The following is a 20,712-nucleotide window of genomic DNA, read 5'->3' as shown; positions in this document are numbered from 1 at the left end:
CACCTGTTGATTTATAAATACGTACATGCTATGCAGTAAAGCCAGTTCTGCTTTACATCTGTTCGCTTAATGTGATTGTTTCCTGTGAGGGCCTCCTCCCACTCCATTGGGATCCCTCCCAGGTGGAGGCGTTGCACCACGAGATCATATAATATGTATGTACCCCAGGCTCCCCAAGCGGAGGCTTAGGCTCCTGAGGGCCACACAGGTTGCACAGCAGGTAGTAGCGTCTGTATTCACAGGGAATACCCGTTAAAACTATATCAAGGCCTCACTCACCCTGACTGATCACTCTTTGACAAAGCGCCCTGTGCGTGAAATGCATTAGAGGATCTGTCAGGACTCTACCTGTATGTTTTTTAACCAATACATATTTTCTAACGCTCATCCTCGTCCAACGTTGCATTCTTTGGCTGTGCACCGGTTTCCTCTTTGGACAGGAGAGAGAGGAGAATCAGCGGGAGATCCGGCTCTCTTAAAGATAGTGTGTCTGTGTGTATGTGTGCCTCTCTGTGTGTCTGTGTGTGGGGGAGAGAGAGTGATGTGTCTGTGTGTGGGGGAGGGGGAGAGAAAGAGTATGTGGGGAGAGGGAGAAAGAGTGTGTCTGTGTGTCTGTATGTTGGGTAGGGGGGAGTATATGGGGAGGGGGAGAGTGTGTGTGTATGGGGAGGGGGAGTGTGTGTGGGGGGGAGTGTGTGTGTGAGAGAGGGGGAGTGTGTGTAAGTGAGAGAGTGTGTCTGTGTGTATGTGTGTCTGTGTTTGGGGGAGAGAGAGTGATGTGTCTGTGTGTGGGGGAGGGTGAAAGAGTGTGTGGGGAGAGGGAGAAAGAGTGTGTCTGTATGTTGGGTAGGGGGGGTATATGGGCAGGGGGAGAGTGTGTATGGGGAAGGGGGAGTGTGTGTGTGGGGGGGGGAGTGTGTGTGTGAGAGAGGGGGAGTGTGTGTCTGTGAGAGAGGGGGAGTGTGTGAGGGAGAAAGAGTGTGTGTCTGTGTGTGCATCAGTGTGTGTCGGGGGGGAGGGAGAGAGTGTGTCTGTAGGGAGGGGGAGAGGGAGTGTGTGGGGGAGAGGGAGTGTGTGGGGGAGAGGGAGTGTGTGAGGGAGGGGGGAGTGTGTGGGGGAGGAGGGAGTGTGTGGGGGAGGGGGGAGTGTATGGGGGAGACGGATAGTGTGTGTATGGGGGAGGGAGAGTGTGTGTGTGTGTGTGTGAGTATGGTGTGTATGGTGTGTATGGTGTGTGTGTGTGTGTGTGTGTGTGTGTGTGTGTGTGTGTGTGTGTGTGTGTGTGTGTGTGTGTGTGTGTGTGTGTGTGTGTGTGTGTGTGTGTGTGTGTGTGTGTGTGTGTGTGTAAGAGGGGGAGCGTGTTTGTAAGTGAGAGGGGGAACAAGTGTGTGTGTGTGTGTGTGTGTGTGTGTGTGTGTGTGTGTGTGTGTGTGTGTGTGTGTGTGTGTGTGTGTGTGTGTGTGTGTAATTGAGAGGGGGAGCGTGTTTGTAAGTGAGAGGGGGAACATGTGTGTGTGTGTGTGTATATAGAAGAGAGAGGGGGAGATAAAAGGGGAAAGTGAGTGTAAGGGAGAAAGTGTGTGGGAGAGGGAGTGTAAGGGGAAGAGTGTGAGGGGGAGAGACAGAAAAAGATGAGGGGTGAGGAGGCGAGAGACTGGTGCAGGGGGCAAGAGATGGGGAAGGGGCGAGAGACGGGGAGGGGGTTGGGGTTCCCCAGAATTTCAGAATCGAATTCTGGGGTTCCCCAACCAAAAAAGTTGAAAACCACTGCGCTAATGTAATGAAACTGGCTGTAATTTTAGTTTTATTGCATGGGATTGATACTGGAGGACCCGCGGGGACCCCCGGATCTCCAGGGGTCCCCACGGGTCTCTGTTGGTTCCCCGCAGGCTTCCAATATCAATCCTATGCAGTAAAACTAAAATAAACTCCTTTTATGCATATTGCATTTCCTTTAGCGCCAGGTTTTAGCTGGGGAGAAAATATTGCAAGTTTTTAAAGTACTAGTGCTTATCACAGTTTAGGAAATAGTAGTTTCTGGCCAAAAATGTAATTTCGGGCATTTTTTATTTCTTACCGCACGGCTTGTTTTAGCCAAAATGGTTTAGTACTATAAAAAGCCGTTTTAGTGCGATATTGCCCTGTTATCGGAGGTTTGTGACTAGCTACCCAGGCAATATCGCACTATAAGGGTATTTATAGTGTGTGACATAGTCCAAAGATATTAGGCAGCTTTCTGCCCGGTTTTAGGTCAGAAAGTGCAGGAACAGTGAAAAATTATCCATTCCACAGCTTCACATTTATTCAGGCTGGTGGATGGAAAATCCAGACCACAGATTACAATGTGTCTAGTTCTCCCTCACCTGCTCTCCTAATCACTAGAACAGGTATTTAGAGCAGAGGGGGTTGCATTTCAGTCTCTCTTCTTAGAGCCTGGAGGCTGGGGGTATCACTGCTCCCCTGCATCCAGTTCGGGAGGAAGCCCCCTTCAAGTATCGCAGTACCAGAAGATTTGCCTGGACATTTGGGACAGAGTTCCCCACCACGGATAGATAAGTCAAACAAATGTTTATTGCTGTGTCTAAAGACTAAATGCTGTATCTAGTGACCCTAAATGAGAGGGTATTGTTTTAAGCTGGGAAACCAGGTTAGTTGGCCCAGCAAAAGTTAGAGAGGCTGATTCTGCTGTGTAGTTAGATCCCTGAATGGGATAGGATTTTGTTTATATGATTTGTTTTTTGTTTCTTGAAGTAACAGTGTGGGAAATGTTATAACGGTGATATGAGTAAACCGCTGAAGGTTCATGTCTGAGTGCCTCATGCCTACACCTGTTAAAGCTGCAGTCCCTTACTGGGATGAAAATAAAGCAGGCAGGAGCCTGAGTTAAACAACGTAATGCTTTGTATGAACCAGTTATTCGTATAATTTACCCTAGAAGACTGTGTCGGGAAGATCCCAGACAGACGTCAGCACTACAAAAGAGGGGAGTTTGTCACATATGGTGGAGAATGTGGGTCGACACTAAAAGGTCTGTGGGTTTGCAAATAAATGCGGGGGTTTAAAATGGCCGCCCAGCCGAAGTAAAAGTACAGACGCTATGAGTGAAGTCTGTCCTACTGTGTATAACCAGTTGTGCTTCCAGCATACACAGAGAATATGCAAAATGTGGATGCAATAGCACCCTGAACACAAACAGAAAACCAAAATGTTTTGCTGAAGAAAGTGAAAATGAAATTGAAAACCTCTCAATCTACACATATGAGAGTTAATTAAAGCTGGAAACACCCTTTCCAAAAAGGTTTTCAAGGTAGCATCTGACTATTCAAAAGCCTTTCTTTGTTTGCTGATTTATTATAACCAATCCAACTTACATAGACATGGGCATTTGTCTCTGATACAACTATAGCCTATCACTGTATACTTACTTATCTGGATGATTGGATATGAATAGTTTAATATTGACCTAATATACTTACCTTGTTACCCTACTATTCATATCAGCCACAACAATATGGGGATTTTTAATATTGCATCTGTGTTTTTAAAGTCAATATAGCCATAATAAAATTTTATTGTTTTTTTGATTTCTACGGTGATTCTGACAGCACTTACCTGCTGACGCAGTAATTTTGCAGGACAAATCCTATATGTCCACAAATATACCACATATGATTAGAGTGCTGTATATAAAGGGTTGCCTTTCTGATCAAAATTTTCTTCTTTTTTGATCAACACTGTTAATAACACAGTTTACAATGTGCCTAGTTCTCCCTCACCTGCTCTCCTAATCACTAGAACAGGTATTTAGAGCAGAGAGGGTTGCTTTTCAGTCTCTCATCTTAGAGCCTGGAGGCTGGGGTTATCGCTGCTCCCTTGCATCCAGTTCGGGGAGGACGCCCCCTTCAAGTATCGCTGTACCAGAAGATTTGCCTGGACACTTGGGAACGAGTTCCCCACCACGAACAGATAAGTCAAACAAATGTTTATTGCTTTGTCGAAAGACTGTATGCTGTATCTAGTGACCCTAAATGAGAGGGCATTGTTTTAAGCTGGGAAACCACCAGGTTAGTTGGCCCAGCAAAAGTTAGAGAGGCTGATTCTGCTGTGTAGTTAGATCCCTGAATGGGATAGGATTTCTTTATATGATTTATTTTTGTTTCTTAAAGTGACAGTGTGGGAAATATTATAACAGTGATATGAGTAAATCGCTGAAGGTTAATATCGGAGTGTCTACACCTGTTAAAGCTGCAGTCCCTTACTGGGATGAAAATAAAGCAGGCAGAAGCCTGAGTTAAACAACGTAATGCTTTGTATGATCCAGTTATTCGTATAATTAACCCTAGAAGACTGTGTCGGGAAGATCCCAGACAGACGTCAGTGCTACAAAAGAGGGGAGTTTGTCGCAAGTGCTATAAGTCACTTATCGAAGTTTAGTGAATAAGCCCCTATGTCTGGCTGTAAAATCGCAAGAGATATGACAATACTAAAAGATGCCTAAATGGTGTTTTGCTTTGTTACTTGTGTTATGTCTCTGCAGATAGTGATTGGTTATTTCTTATTCATATCAATAAGACCTATTCATGTTCTCATTATTATGTCCTTTCAATTAAAATGGTTTAAAAACACCTTGCTACTAATTTTTGTAAATGACTATTTCTCTGCGTCGCTTCTCAAAGGAGTAAAAATGCTGTAAATATAGTTGCAGCGGCCATTATTTTAACAAATCACGCGTTGTGTACATCGGAATACCCATGTCATGGAGCAGGATTTCTTCCAACCGTACCGCCTTAAGACACGAGTGCAGGCAAGTGCAGAAAATGGTATTTTAGTGTTCTGGCTTTTAAACACCTGAAATTGGCACAGTAGCACAGTACTGTACACATTGCAATTCATTCATTTCATTGCACATAATCCATGAAATTCAAACAAAGCAACCGCGATAAACACGTGTGCCTGGGGCGATTGGCCGCGTTAATGCCGCGTGGAATACAGCAGCGCACACGAAAACGGCGCCGTGATTTGTTTGAATAATGGTTGCTGCATCTGTATAGACAAATCTATTCCCTGTTTATGGAGATTGCCGCTCCATCCAAATGAATGGAGCTGCAATGCTTCCATGCAAGCAGAAGACAGCTTCCCAGCATATTGAAGAGGGGACATGGCGCATGCAAGTATCTTGTACACAAAAGGGCACCTACAGTATTAGAGAGACATTAAAGTGCTAACTCTATCAAGATGAACCCCTCATAAAACACATCAAACGGCAAGAGCACTTGAAGTAACTTGAAAGACGCCAAAACTGTTCTGCCAAACCCCCTAGGGAGACAGAAATGATTAAATGCAAATTGCCTTTTCAATCAAAAACAACATTTTTGGGAGATATATAATTTGAAGTAAACTCAAGTTCTGCCTTATTACACGTGCTCTCCATCTAAAAAAATCATCACCAATTTAAGCACTTGATGACATTGTATTTGTTCCAAGTGTCATTTTCCTTAAACATTGCATACTGCATATAACGCTTTTGAATCAGGAATTGTGCTGACTGAGTGTGATGATTGTGCTGAGAAGTGATGTGTTGGTCACACAATTTATTTAAAAAAGTGGTTTTACTGATTTAAATCTGAGTCTTCTACAAATAGACATCTATAAAAGGCTAAGTCTTATTGTTAAGGGGGGAGCTGTTATTTAGTTACTTCCTTTTATCATTAAAAAAAAAAACTGATCCCACTGTCAGCAGAAGAGAGCGTTAGCAAATCATAACACTCCAAGACTCCTTGAATAATTGAAAACCTATTAATTACTTCCCATAATCAAGGGTATGGTTATCATTAAGTAGTAAACCATAGCTTGATCAGCAACACGTAATGAACGATTATTTATTAGTTGACAAAATGCCATATGGTAACCTGATACCAAAGAGATGGAAATCAAAAGTAAGAGCACGTATCCATGAATTAGGCCATTTTTACTAAGTGGTGCTATGCCCTAAGATATCTTCTGGCCCTGGAAGATAATGTAGGGCCCATTCACTGGAATAGGCAGTATTGTGGCACCAGGAGGTTTCTAATAACATAGCACAACTTAAAATATGAACCATTGTGCTCCAAAAGCTGAGCTGAGCTGGTTAAATAGCGGCTAATCTAAACTTAACCACAATAACAAAGAGCGATTATTCTGGCATTTATGTCATAGGAAATATACTCTATATTTTACATGTCTGGGCATTTTCTGATGGAAAAAAATAGAAAGCCTGTTTTGACCTATTGATTGTAAACTCATTTATTTAATTGCTTACAAAGGATTGCATTTGCTACAATCTAATCTGTTCAAGGTATATTGATTCAAATCTCTGCAGAGCCACACGGGTAGAAGTATTTTAACGTGACCTTTACCGCCTCTTCTGGCGATTTTTATTTTTTAACCATTTCCATGCCAAGGAATGCACAAACACCTGGATCTGGAAAGGGGCTTCGGTCCGCTCTGGCAGTGATAAGAGAAAGATCTCGGCTGTGTTATACATGGTCAGTTACTTATAGACTAATAAACATAATTTCTGATAAATTACTGCTTGTAACAATATAGCACAGAATCAATACTCTCTGACATAAAGGTTGTTTACTGATGTAAGTTCTCCAAGTCTCTAGGAGACTCTGGGCTTTAGTTATACTGTCTGTGGTAGCAAATAAGTGCACACAAGAAAATCGTCCCTGCTCAGCTCTGTATAATTGACGCACTGGAGGGGTGCTATCAGGGAATTGATATTTGAAAAACAAGTAAAGGAGGGAATGCCTTCTGGATGCACGTAACCTCCACTAGAAATAAAATAAATACATTCTAATATCATATAGAAAACAATGTTAAAACCTATAAAGTGCGTAGCGAATGGCAGTAAACCTATTACAGGGTCATGGGAACATGCCCATATAAGATGCTGTTGTGTCACTAGCATTAATAGTACATAGAACAGCCACAGAAAAAACACCACCAATCCATATACTGAATAGCACCCATTGCTAAAAGGTCCCTTATACTGTATGTTAGTAGGGAATTTCAGTTTTGGACTCTATGGTGAGGAAGCTTGTGTGTTAATGGCTAATAGTGCTTGCCAGAGTACACTGAGATATAATTACATTAATTGGGTGCCCAATTTAAATATACTGGGAACTCAATAAACCAATTAAAATATAGTGTAGTGTGATATATTGCTGTTGCACCAGATTAGACCCTGTGATAGTTGAAACGGGTGGCTACCATGGAAGGTTCCACGTCACAGTTATCTGTCTGCAAGAGCTAAGTACAATGTGCCAATGATGTCTAAAATAACTTGTGATGTTTGGCTGCTGCGACAGACTGGAGCCTATGTTGATCTGCGGCTAGTGGCTACTATCGAGGGTTCCACGTCTCAATTAGCTGTCTACAGTAGCTGCCCGTGAGGAATAATAACCAGTGAAATACACCTCAAAAACTGCAGTGCTACCAAAGCCTTTTAACATGATACTGTGAAAGCGTATCTCAGAAATAGTCGACTCTGAGCTTATCTGCAGCTAGTGGTTGCCTCTGTGGGCCCACATCTTGATTTAGCTTGCTAAATAGTTTGTGTACCGTGTCGGAGGATTAACCTCCTGTATCAGACTGAGACCTGCATCTCAGTCGCGCTACTAACATATCAGTGACAACGTCATCACAACCGGCGCGCGTTTTGTTCTGAGGGGGTGAGTAGGTCTCTGTGATCTTCACGTATTTATGCCTATCGGTTGTCATGGTGATCTGTCGGCGTTGATTGGGTAAGATGACCAAACCCCATATTAAGCAGCGGAGAGAAATACTTTGCCGAGGCCATCCTATTAAAAATAAAAAGGCATATTAAACGAAAGGTGATCTGATGCGATTTTAAATAAGCCGTCATCTTATGTATGTCTGTTGAAGTATAAGTTAACCCTGTGTGCTGTTAGCAATCCTGAAGACTAGTTGCTATTCTAACAGCTAACCTTTTAAGTACACTAATTACAGTGTTATTTTGCCCTGATTTGATGGTTTAATATAAGCGGGTTTTCTGAAATAAGGTGGAGACTTTCGTGGTATATAATCCATAATACACTGACCCATTATTGTCCATTTGGTGGATATCTATAAGCACTAAGATTCCACTTTTGGTTACAGCTAGGACAGTTATAGGAATGCTGAGTATTTGAAGCCTTCATTCAGGCCTCTTGGTGTTAGAGTGTCCATGGTATATATCCACGTAGCCACCATTCTTATTAGAGCATTGTCAATCTCCTTTTCTAATCCCCAGGGAAATTTGATAAATTCTCTGGAATTTAAGACATGATGTGTCTCCTTTGTGAACCAGATTGACATATCTTGCTACGGAGGTGTCAATGTTGTTTCTGATTGTACGGATATGTTCCAGGATTTGCCTCCTGCATTAACTCAATGTTTTTCCTACATATTTGATGCTACAACAGCACATGGCAATGTAGATCACCCCCATGGTCTTGCAATTTATGGATTTTCTCATACTGTAAGTTTTAGTGTTGTTCCAGTTCAGAAATTCTTTTGAGGGCTCACAAATTGACATGCATTACAGGCTTCGCAGAGGTACGTTCCCACTGTCTTAGATTTTAGCGAGGTGCCCTCCTGTGGCTGTGTACCAGTTGGTCTGATAAGTTCTTAGGGCCATTGTATGTGATTGATGGTGTTGGGCTCAGGGTTTTCTTTAAATCATCATCCTCTAAGAGGATGTTCCAATGTTTCGTTAGTACATTCGTGATGTTTTGCCATTGTTTGTTCTATGTACCAATGATTCTGATGGGGTTATTTTCAATCTTTTCATTTTTATTCCCATACAACAGTGTACTGCGGTCTGCTTTGTATTGTATTGTATTGTATGTTTTTATTTATATAGCGCCATAAATGTTCATAGCGCTTCACAGTAGTAATACATGTCATATAAATAACAAATAATATAAATAACAGATCATGGGAATAAGTGCTTCAGACATACTGTAAAAGTAACATTAAGGAAGGAGTCCCTGCTCCGAGGAGCTTACAATCTAATTGGTAGGTAGGGAAAACGTACAGAGACAGTAGGAGGGAATACTAGTAAGTGCGTCTGCAGGGGGCCAAGCTTTATGTGTCATGTGTCCATGATTATCCAGTGCTACTCATATGCTTCTTTAAGCAGATGTGTCTTAAGGTGAGTCTTAAAGGTGGATAGCGAGGGGGCTAGTCGGGTATTGAGGGGAAGGGCATTCCAGAGGTGTGGGGCAGAAAGTGAGAAAGGTTTAAGGTGGGAGAGAGCTTTAGATACAAAGGGGGTAGAAAGAAGACATCCTTGAGAATAACGCAAGAGTCGTGATGGTGCATAGCGAGAAATTAGGGCTGAGATGTAAGGAGGGGCAGAAGAATGTAAAGCTTTAAAAGTGAGCAGGAGAATTGAGTGTGAGATACGTGATTTAATCGGAAGCCAGGAGAGGGATTTCAGGAGGGGAGATGCGGAGACAGATTTAGGAAAGAGTAGAGTGATTCTGGCAGCAGCGTTTAGGATAGATTGTAGGGGAGACAGGTGAGAGGTAGGATGGCCGGACAGCAGGAGGTTGCAGTAATCGAGACGTGAGAGAATGAGGGCCTGAGTTTTGTGGCTCTTTTGTATGCCCTGTCTATGCACAACCGACAATAACCCCTATTTGAGAACTTTTGTCTCATGGTGTTAGATTGTTCCTCAAATGTATTCATTATTGAACAATTGCATTTAGCTCTTAAAAACTGCCCAACTGGTATTATTTAACATGTCTTTAATATGTATTTAAATGTCTTCGCCAAAGTATTTACTTATGAGAAGAACAAACAGAGAAAAAAATAGATAATATTGAACTTAATAATTTGTCATATTGGATGTAGCATTGGCATTGGGGTTCTCTTGTCTTTTGTTGTATACATTAGGTCACTATCTCAGTAGCACTCCAATTAACACAAACAAATATATAATGGAGTGGGTTTGGGTTTTGAACTTGCTAAGACTGCATATTTCTTTCATTCACCCTGAGGGGAGTGAGGGGGAGGTCCATTTACCCAGCAACTCTATTTTAGATGCTTGTAAATTAAACTCTTCTAGCTGACTGACTGCTACTTAGAGCCCCATATACAACTGGTATCTGAATAATAATGATTTAAAAATGACAGGCTCCTGATGAAACCGGCAAGCCCGGTGAAACTCGTTGAGTGGTATCCTGTGACGTGCGGCACGTAGGACTTGACGTGATCTGCACACCTGCCCGAGACCAAACCGGAATACAATTGCGGAAGCACAGGGCGGGAAGGAGCGGTGGAGACTGACCAGGGGGCAGAGAGAACGCCCGGAGATTCCTGATCGGCTGTAGCTCCACTGATTGCTTTTAAGGCATTTTAACCTATGAAAATCATGTGAGTGTATTTTCACTTTTGCGTGAGAGATACATTTTTTATCAGTATACACTATGTTGTATTTGTTTATTTAACCAAGGGAGGTGACCTAACCCCAGAGGTGCATTCCATCCTGAGACAGAAGACATACAGACAGCACATCAACAATTTTATTGGGACACGCTTATAAAGATTTGAGGATTTGTGAGTACCCACTGCACAGAATTTAAGACTCACGCCACATTAACTGTGTTAACATATTGCACTATGTTTTGTATGTGTTTTATTTTACATACACCTGTGCTCCCCATTGTTCCTGGACTACTTAAAATGATAGGCCAGAACAACCATGAATCTTATCTCCTGCATTCCCTCCTATCCTCTCCCATTAAGAGAGCTGACACGAAATATGTATTATGGACTCAACACTTGAAAGCCTTCTATAGTGATGAGTTCAGGACTAAAGTTTAAATTAGGGAAATCCGTCCTAAGTATACAGCCACTAAGCTAAACATTGGTGTAGGGATGCATCATTAAATGGTATAGCCTTGGTCCCCCTGGTCCCCTGTTTGTCCCTTACCTTTCCATAGGAGTATAGCACAGAAGGGGAACTACTGTACAAGTTTCAGCAGCCTTAGGGGCTGCAGGACGCATTGCCAGACAACCAATAGGGCTGAGAGATGTATGGCAGTTAGAATTCTGACAGTTGGGATTCTGACAGTTAAAGGGACTGCCAGTTGTAAGCAGGATAGCTAAGGGATAGGTAATGTCCAGGGAGAAGAACTCCACTGGACTAGGTCAGAACTGTGACGACTCAGGAGATTCCTTCCCTTCTTGGTCCCTCTCTCCCGTCTCCTGTTGCCCTTCCTACTCCTTACCAAGCCTCTCCTTTACCCTCCACCTCTCTCCCTTTGCCGCAGCGCGTACCCCGCAGGTCTCGCATACCCATGTAGTCCCTGAGTCCCTGCTATGATCCTCCCCGTTCCCTCTCCCCCGCAGTGCCCGCATCACCTTCCCCTGTGGTGGCATCCCTCCCGTTGCCTCCTCCCTGCGTGGTACCTGCGGCACGGCGTTCCGCACGCCTAGTGAAGCGCCAGACTCGTGCGCTCCCGCAGCCCACGGGGGGCCTGCCCACATGCCCCTCCGCTGACTCACCTGCTCCCTCCGCTCTACCTTTGCTCGCCATCGCACGGGCGCAGGCCGCACGTGGGTTCCCCTCCTCTTGGCTTCCTCCCCCTCCTGCGGCCTTCCCTTGCTCCGTGCGGGCCGCTCCTGTGTTGCTGCCGGTGCGCGCGCATCCCCAGTTTACAGGGGGCGCGCGCACAGACTCCTCTTATCAGGCTTCCCCTGTCTCCGCCTCCCAAGCCTTACAGGCCATTCCTCTGACTGCCCCTTCTGTCTCCTCCTCTTCTCTCCCTGACCTATCTCTACCTTCTCCCACTTCTCTCTCTACTCCTCCCCTCTCTGTCATTGGTGCACCTTCCTTTATAATCCCTGTCTGTCCACTTCTTCCTCGCTCTGCATAGTTCTTGTTTCCCTGTGTGTATCTGTCCTATGCTGTGCTCCCTCTCCGTTCCTGTGGTTTCCTGCTCCTGTGCTATCTTGGATTTCCCTGGCTTTGACCCCTGCTTGTCCTGGACTACTCTGCTCTCTGGTATGCCTGTTAATCCTGCTACGCATACTACCTCGCTTACCTCTGGCTTCCTAGGACCTGGCTTACCCTCTGACGACTCTACCCTCTGGACTCCTGAACATTGGCAAACGGACACGACTATTCTTATGGACATCCCCAAGCGTTGCAAGTATACTCTAACAAATCTTCCAACAGGCCCAGCAACGCTATACCACACTCTGGGCTCGCTCCCACTGCTGTGGGTGTGTGGTATCATACCGTTCCCACCTCAGTACTGGGGTCTAGCTTGGTCTGCGGGCATACAGGCGTGACAAGAACATCCCCATAGGTCCCAGCTAGACCCCATCACTAATAGCTTGTGTGCTGTAGGGATGGCCCTTAGACAGGGACGCTTCCCTTAGCAATATAGTGTTAGTCAGCATATGTGCTATTGATGCACGCGGTGTGCTCTGCCTGCGTCTGGGACCAGACCAGGCCATCAAACCAGAGACTATCCTAAGGTGGGACTCTCCAACTGGATACCACCCCATGTGGAGGCGGATCTTCGGTGGACAGACTGATCGGTTGTTTGTTAGTACCCAGCGGCACCAATTGGCTAGAGCACCCGAGCAGGTATATCTACAAGTGCACCAACAATACACAAGGGCAGCGTTGTCACACACTTGGGGTGTGATTGGCTATTGTGGCCTGGACACTGGGACACTGGTGCTCCTGCACACAATTACTGTGGAGGGATTTTCCATGGGTCGGTATATCTATACATATATATATATTGTATTGTTATATGTTATGTTGTAGTGTTACTGTTATAAGTTACTGTCCAGTAAATACTGTTACATATACCCTTTGTGAGGATTCGCCATCCTGGTGGCTGGAAACCATCTCCTCGCCCTAAACCTTCTACCATGACAGGCACCCAGGATGCGCAATGTCACGATGGTCCAGCTAGGCGCGCGATCAGTCTGCCCTCCCGTGGGTACCGCCCCCAGTCTCCATCCCAGCACTAATGTGCGGCTGGCTCTATCGGCCAGCCTTCCCTCTGGGTTTATCCCCAGTCTCCGCCCCCACTCTGGTCGCGAGCATACACGGCGTGGGAGTTATGCGCACACTAGTCTCCGCCCCCTGACCCCGAAGATACGTGTTGGTCAGCGCACCCTTGGACCCGCCTCCAGACATCAGGCGCGTTTGGCAGATGGACATGCACAGTGCCTGAGCTACATGCGACCGAGTCACCAGCCTTCTACGTCGGGGACGCACACGGGACATAACCCCGCCTCTGCACTCAATCAGGCTGCACAATAGGGCGCACATGTGTGACCCAGCAGCCTATCGGATCTTGCTCCATTGCTCCGCCCTGGCTTACCATTGGAAGGGAGTCTCATAAATACCTGCTTAGCCCAAACACTCATTGCTGAGCATAACCTTGTGTGTGACGCCATGCCTTGCTGCATTCTGCCTTGTGCCTTGTGATTCCTGCCTTGTACCTGCCTGCCTTGTTTCTGTTGCTGCCGACCCTGCTACGTTCATTGGACCTCGCACTTCTCCTTTCCTGACCCAGCTTACGTACGACTACTCTGAATTCTCCAACCCTGATCTCGGCTATCCTCACTACGACTACGCTGCTATCTCCAGTCCTGACCTCGGCTAGTACCCCAATGATCCGCTACTCTCCAGTCCAGACCCGGCAAGTATTTTCTACTACTCTACACTCTGTACTACTGACCCGGCTTGCACGACCATCCTACACTCTAAGCGCGCCCGCGCGGCTGTGGGTTGGCGTTATACAATTCCCTACATTAGCACCACGGTCGCGCTTCGTTTGTGGTGAGCTACGCGTCACAACCATGTGTGCAATTACTGACTGTATTGTCTTGGGAGGGGCTATCCCACTATGTGAGGATCCTTCCCAGGTGGAGGCGCTGTTAGTATATTCATTACACACACCCCAGGCTCCCAGTGGTGGAGGATCAGGCCTCCTGTTTGCCACTCAGGTAATAGCAGCACACATGGTCACCCTAGACATGGGGGGAAAGGGGGATACATTTAAAACAAAAAAAGAAGGTGCTATATAGAGGGTTAGGCTCATATTTACTAGCAGTGCTACTCTGTACGATGCCTTATTAGTACATATTAGTAAATGTGGTCCCTTATGGCCCATTCAAGTGTCTTTTGGCACAGGTCTTGTGATGCGCCTGTAAATGATCAGTCTATTAAGACGTCACCTCCTCGATCGGAGAAATAAAGAGAAGGTTTGCAGATAGTGTTAGGACCTGTACAAATGGTTCACCTTGGCATGGTTACAGGTTTACAAATACGTTGGCCAAACAATTTCACGAATGAGAAGAAAGACAAATAAGTATTTAACTATATAATGTGTCATATTGGATGTAGCATTGGGTCTTTTTGTCTTTTTGTATACATTAGGTCACAAACCCAGTACCACTCCTTTTGGCACAACTATATATGGTGTGGTGTGGTTGGGTTCTGAGCTTGCAGGGGTTGTGTGTGCATATAGAAATCTAGGTCCATATTTACTAAGCATATTAGTAGATATGGACCCTTATGGCCCATTCAAGTGTCTTCCGGCACCGAAGATATTTTATGGAGTAGTATTTCATAGTAAACATGTGCACTAGAAGGTGAAGGTAATGCTCAAGTGCTTAAGGAGGCAAACCTGTTTAAATACTGCTGGTTGAGTGGATTGTAAGGTCACTTGCCCACTATGTGATGATATACAATATTGTATAAGTCAAATTGCATCTTTTCCTAGACCTTGAGAATACATATACAGTATACACATTTTAGGTTGTTTCAGAAAACATATGTTGTTTAGACCATCAGTGTCAAGAAGAGAACATGTTACTCTGATAATGTCGAACTTGTGATTTTGGTCACTTACTAGGATAGAAGTTGAGATGACAATCCAAAGTATTAATTAATAACAGAAATCAGTTTCTTCTCATGGTGACATTCAGATATACTTTATATGTTTAACAAACCTTGACACCAGAGTAGAAAGGGAACAGCAAATATGTTGTCAGTCTTTATATACAGTAGAGTCCATTATTCTACAAAGCAAGCTCAGTTCAGCGAGGTCACCAGATCTGTGCTATTCATGTCTATGATTTTAGTCACCAATCTTATATGTCAACATCTGCAGTGGAAAAAGAACTAGATAAATATTGTGGAGATGAGAAAATAAGTCAGGAGAACTATTTTCTGTTTTCTTTATTATTGCGCTGTCCGCTCTCAGTAATTTGTTATTCTGAAAACAATGTTCCCTAAAATCCAGAGTGTTATTATGTGCAGTTGTAACAGTTGTAACTTCGGTTTCTATACCACTATTAAAAAGGCTCAGCAGTACAAAACATGTGACATTTGAAAAATTGGGAATACAAATTCAATTTCTTTGACGAATGTGTAATTTATTGGGTATATGTGTTATGAGAATACAATGCTGTAGTTAGTGTAATAAGCAGTGCAATAGTGCCAGAATACATCATTTGCCTTTTTCGGATGAAAGACTTGTGCCCATATTTACTAAACTGAGCTATTAAATAAGACACCTTCCTGCACCAGAAGATACCTTAGAGCCCATTCACGTCAATGGGCCGTAAAAAGTCTTCTGACACCACAAGGTGTCTTATGGAATAGCCCCACTTAGTAAATAATGGACCCTGATCTCAAAGACTTGGGTAGAGTGCGGTATCAGAAACAAGGAAAGAATATCCGGAGCAGCAACTGGACGACAGGATCCAAAATCAAACAGCACCCAGGTCAGTCAAAAATAGAAAGGCTTTATTAGACAAAAAAAGGCAATCTCCATGAACACCTCCTATATGTTTCACGCCTGCAAGGCGCTTTGTCAAGAGCGCGGTATCAGCATTCCTTTTTTTTAACCGGGTACGATATTAACTGAAGTTTTCCAGAGTTTAGAGAATCTAGGCCAAAGAGTGTTAAAGCAAACTGGATATTTATTTTCAGGCTGATTGAGTCATCTCATATATTATTCCATTTGTGTGGACATTTAATAAAAAGCCAGAATCACTTCTGTGGCATCTTTAAGCTATCATGTTTGTTGTGGTTCTCTAGCATGTAAATAAATCATATTAATAGAGTTATATTATTGTATTATTTGCAGATACACTGCCGAACCTTTTTTTCTGGCTGTGCAAACTGACTAATGATCGCTTTGAAGAGCTCAAAAGCTGCATCAACCACATTCCTCTACATCAGTGGTTCCCAACCTTTTTTACATTGTGCACCCCCTGCTAGAAAATATTTGTTTCGTGAACCCCCAATTAATAAATTATATTGCTTACTCATTCGAGTGTTGCTAATAAAACTGTGTGACAGATCAGAGTCAGTACTGTATATAACACGCACACTAAGGTGCAGTTTGGGACCTTACTACGTGCGCAGTCCCCACACAGACTCCGGAAACCACTATACTGCCTGGGATTCATTACATATTTTTGAGGCAAACACCTTGGAGACCCCTCACGAACCCCAAGGGGTTCCCAAACCCCCTGTGGGAATCACTGAATCCTATTATCTAGCATTTTTTGCTGATGTAACCTTCTCATTCTTTTCTACTTTTTGCGTTGTGGTATTCAAGAGGTTTTTGCTTAAACTAATTATTGTATTCAGTGAGCTTAACAGAATGACACATTTCTTTCCCACAAAGCTTAGCTTTGTGGTACTGTATATTGATCACATACAGTACAGTACATGCATATTCCTTTTTGAAAACATTGCGTCTTGTTATGTGTCAGTACTACTGTGAACCTGACACAGCCATTGCAGCCCCTTCCTGCACTAAACAAATTCATATAATAGTATCATTGATTGTTGTACTTTTAATTTCCTAACCTATAAATGTATTAAATATTTAAAATGCTGTAAACAGAAAAGAACATTCTTGTTTAATCATTTTCTTTTCAACAGGCTATGCAATAATATTTGAATAGAAAAGGTTCATATGGGGTAATGCACTAACGTATTAAAGCACAATGCTGTACTTGTAAATATTTGGTAAGTATTTTACATAGATGGCAACCTAAATGTCAGAGATATGTCTCCACTCTCATTTAATGATACCCTGTTTAGTTCTTTACCCTGTATGTACTGTACACATTTTAATTGACACCTAGTTTAATAAATCAGACATAGCACAATACTGATGCAGTAGTAAGGGCGGAAATAGTCACCGGTGGGCCCCGTTGCAATGCGGGAGCCCACTGACAGAGTGATTGCAAAAGTTGGCTCATCTGAGTGGGCCTAACTTCCGTGTTAGGCCCGCACCACAGGTAAGACCCAGGGAGGGGGTGTGGATAAGGGGTCCCCTTAGAAATGCTGGAATGCTAATTTGACTGCTAAAATAAGTGCCAGAACAGCGTTCTGCTGCGTCGAGGTTGGGCCCCCAAATGTGGTGGGCCGCGGTGCAGCCAAACCGGCTGCACATATGGAAATTCCACCACTCTGCAGTAGTTAATGTGTTGAATAAACATTTTATGAAAATATAATGAATTGTTGTAAAACACTATTCTTTATTAAAGATAATTTAAAACTGTAAATATGTTGAAATTAATAAGCAAATAAGAAATGGGAATAGTAATGAAGTACCAACTAATTGTAATGCAGCATTGTTGATGGGAACTTTGGTATGTTCTTGTGATTGTTAGTCACTTGACTTACTGCACTTTGAGTCAGTTCACATTGATAAGTGATAACATATTTCTGTATACTAACTTTAGATCAACACTTTGAGAAAGATCCAAGTCGGTATTTCTTCAGATCCTATTCTATTATACCAATGTTACTAACCGGTAAATGGTAATACTGAACCAGAACTGGAGCATAATCATACTGTTGACCTGTAATTGGTTGTCAATGTTGCTTTATTGAAGTTTAACACCACAGTGTATATTGGTAGTGCAACATTTCAGTCCCCCAAAGGACCTTCCTCAGTAGGCTTTCAGAGGCCAGAACGTTTGGCTGTGTTTATGAACTGTGGTGTTAAACTTAAATAAATGAACATAGCTCTATTTATTTGTGCTGGTAATTCTGGTTGATTTTTTACTAAAGTGGGACTCCTCAATCTTGGGTTGTGTGCAGCCAATCTCCCAATAACACACAATATCCTCCAAGTTGAGTGGCGTATAAGGCCTTGGTCCCTCTCCATCGGACGGCGCGTGCGTGCGCATCACTCACCAGACCCGAGTTACTCCAGAGCCAGCCCCAGTCCCTCCTTGCTACAAGGCTCGCTGCGCACTGTGACGTGTCAACCAGCAGGGGATACATGAGGATCGTGATCCCAAGCGGCGACGCGTCACGTGGTGCGGCAGGGAGCCAATAAGGAGGGGAGCTGTCTGGAGCTGAGAGACTCAGGTTTGTGTGATACAAAATATACACTGTCCTGCTTGGCAGCATCCCCTCCTCTTCCCCCCCCCCCCCTCCCGTGCCTGTTTTGCAGACTGTGTGTGCTGGGGAGGTCGCGGACAGCTCCGGCTGCTGAACTTGCCCGCGAGGAGAGGTAGCGGCAGGTGCAAAGAGGGGAGGGGAGGGGAGGGGGGGACTGTGCGCATAGGAATCCCGGCTCAAAGTGAAAGCAACAAGGATCAGGCTTCAGTGCCTATTACATTCCCCCTCCCTTCCTCCAGTGCATCTGATGTATAGTGACCAGCGGAGCTCAAGCAAAGACTCCACGGAGCATACAGATCAGCTGCCTGCACGCTGCTCCCGATTTGGCCACGCCCCCCCGCGCCGAAAACCGGCTCCCTAAAGACCGCAAATAACGGTGAAGTGCCGTGCACGCGCCGCCTGAATGCAGTGCGGGCACGCCGGCACGTGCAGCGGAGCCTTAGCCTAAAGATCTGTGACAAGAATACTGTAGGACATTTGATAACCAGGTTTCTTACAATGATGCAGCCAAGTGTGAATGGATATAAAAGTTACAGTGTTTGCGAGTCTAGCTGTAGTTCAAAGTGGATTGAACAGTAAATCTACCCATCATCTTCTTTTATTTTTTTTTTTTAAATCCCGCTTTGAAAATAAAAGCATGAATAACTCATTCCTTACTATCCTCTTTCTTTCATGATATGCGTAATGGAAGAAAATTAGCAAAGAAAATGAAGCACACCATTAATTCGTTTTAGCTATTTTGATATATAATTCACATGGCATAGTCCCAAGTGATGGCATTAGGGGGGGTGACACTGCTTTATTTTATTTTACAGACCCAGAATACAATACCACAACTTTTTCATTTACAAACATACAGTACAGTACAACTTTTTCATTAAAGAAAATTGGATTTAAAAAAAAAAAATATATATATATATATATATCTTTCTGTTCTGTATGGTATTGTTGCATGATTCAATAACAGTTTTAGATATTTTATTAAGTCAGGCACAGTGCCACCACTTTTTGTAGGGTACTTTGGCTACTTGCCTAGTTATCTTGCTACTGTGAAGTCAAAAATGTACTTACTCTCTGTCAATAACCAGACAAGTCACAGCCTCGGCAGCAATTACATTCGCTGTTCTGATATCTTCCCTGAAAGAGACAAACAAAACAATGAAAAGCTTTTAATGACAACATCAAAAATATTATACTATCAAGACATCAGATATGTTTTATCTCACAATTACAATACACATTAGCTTTTATGTACTGGACGATGGGACCTTATTCTATATATACTCCGATGGGGCCGTTCGGGCAGTTTTCGGGCGAAAATCCACATTTAAATCAATGTGAACTTTCATCCTAAAAAGGCCCGAACGGCTGCATTGAAATATATAGTATGATCCCCTGTATGTTTTTCTATACTAAAAGATACCACAATTAACATCTACTGCATTGAACATCAGCACTCCTTCCACAGTAATAACGCAGAGAACTACAGTATGTGAACAGATTATGCAATCGCTTTGGACAGAAAATAAGCCCATTATTATACTTGTGTGTACTTTGGTTTCACCGTGGGGAGTTTAGTAAATACAGCACTTCTTTCATCTCGCAGTGAACCAGAAAATATCACGAGCTTCTATTCTATTGTATGTATTATAGACTCATTCACTTATTGGCATGGAAGGAAGAATTCCATATGTGTAGGAAATATTTTAGTAAGTAAAGAAGTTACAGCTACTGCTGCTTAATGCATAACCTCCTAAGTATACATATTGACATATAATCAGAATGAAATGTTCAACTATGTGTAACATCAAAGTAAGGCCGACATTTAAAGCAGCAATACAGGTTTCATTTATTTATTTTAGTGTGTTATTTTTTTTATTACAGGATTGAATCAGCAGGTCCTTGTGGCTGAACTGTGTTAATTTCAGTTCCGGGGACCCCCTGCTTTCAGAGATACCTCCGTAGCGGTGCCGGTATCTATTCAGACAGAGAACTTTGTGCCTAACATAATGGCGGCGGTTAAATGTCCCGTGGGCCAATAGGAAACCGTGACATCATCCGGTGCGGCTTCCTTTTGGCCCGCGTGCCCAGGACATTTACATTTACAGAGATAGCGGCACAGCTGAAGAGGTATCTGTGGAAGCAGGGGGTCCCCGGAGCTGAAAGGAACACATTCCTGCTTCAACCCTGCAGTAACAATACAAACTAAAGATCAAAGCTCCAATCCTTTACAAACCAATGCAGAAAGGCAT

The 20,712-nt window shown here is 43.6% G+C and overlaps 1 protein-coding gene across 6 annotated transcripts in view; it reads right to left on the bottom strand.

Moving 5' to 3' along the window:
- PRKG1 (protein kinase cGMP-dependent 1) overlaps window positions 1-20,712 on the bottom strand; it is a 1,423,135-nt gene that overhangs the window by 152,771 nt on the left and 1,249,652 nt on the right. For all 6 annotated transcript variants that reach the window (XM_075612928.1, XM_075612930.1, XM_075612925.1 and 3 more), the window contains exon 8: window positions 19,532-19,597. In XM_075612928.1, the coding sequence (XP_075469043.1) occupies window positions 19,532-19,597 (66 nt within the window). The remainder of the gene's footprint in view (window positions 1-19,531; window positions 19,598-20,712) is intronic.

This window comes from Ascaphus truei, chromosome 8 (genome assembly GCF_040206685.1).
Source record: "Ascaphus truei isolate aAscTru1 chromosome 8, aAscTru1.hap1, whole genome shotgun sequence".
NCBI lineage: Eukaryota > Metazoa > Chordata > Amphibia > Anura > Ascaphidae > Ascaphus > Ascaphus truei.
The sequence above is the reverse complement of the archived record's forward strand: the minus strand, read 5'-3'. Positions and strand labels throughout refer to the sequence as shown.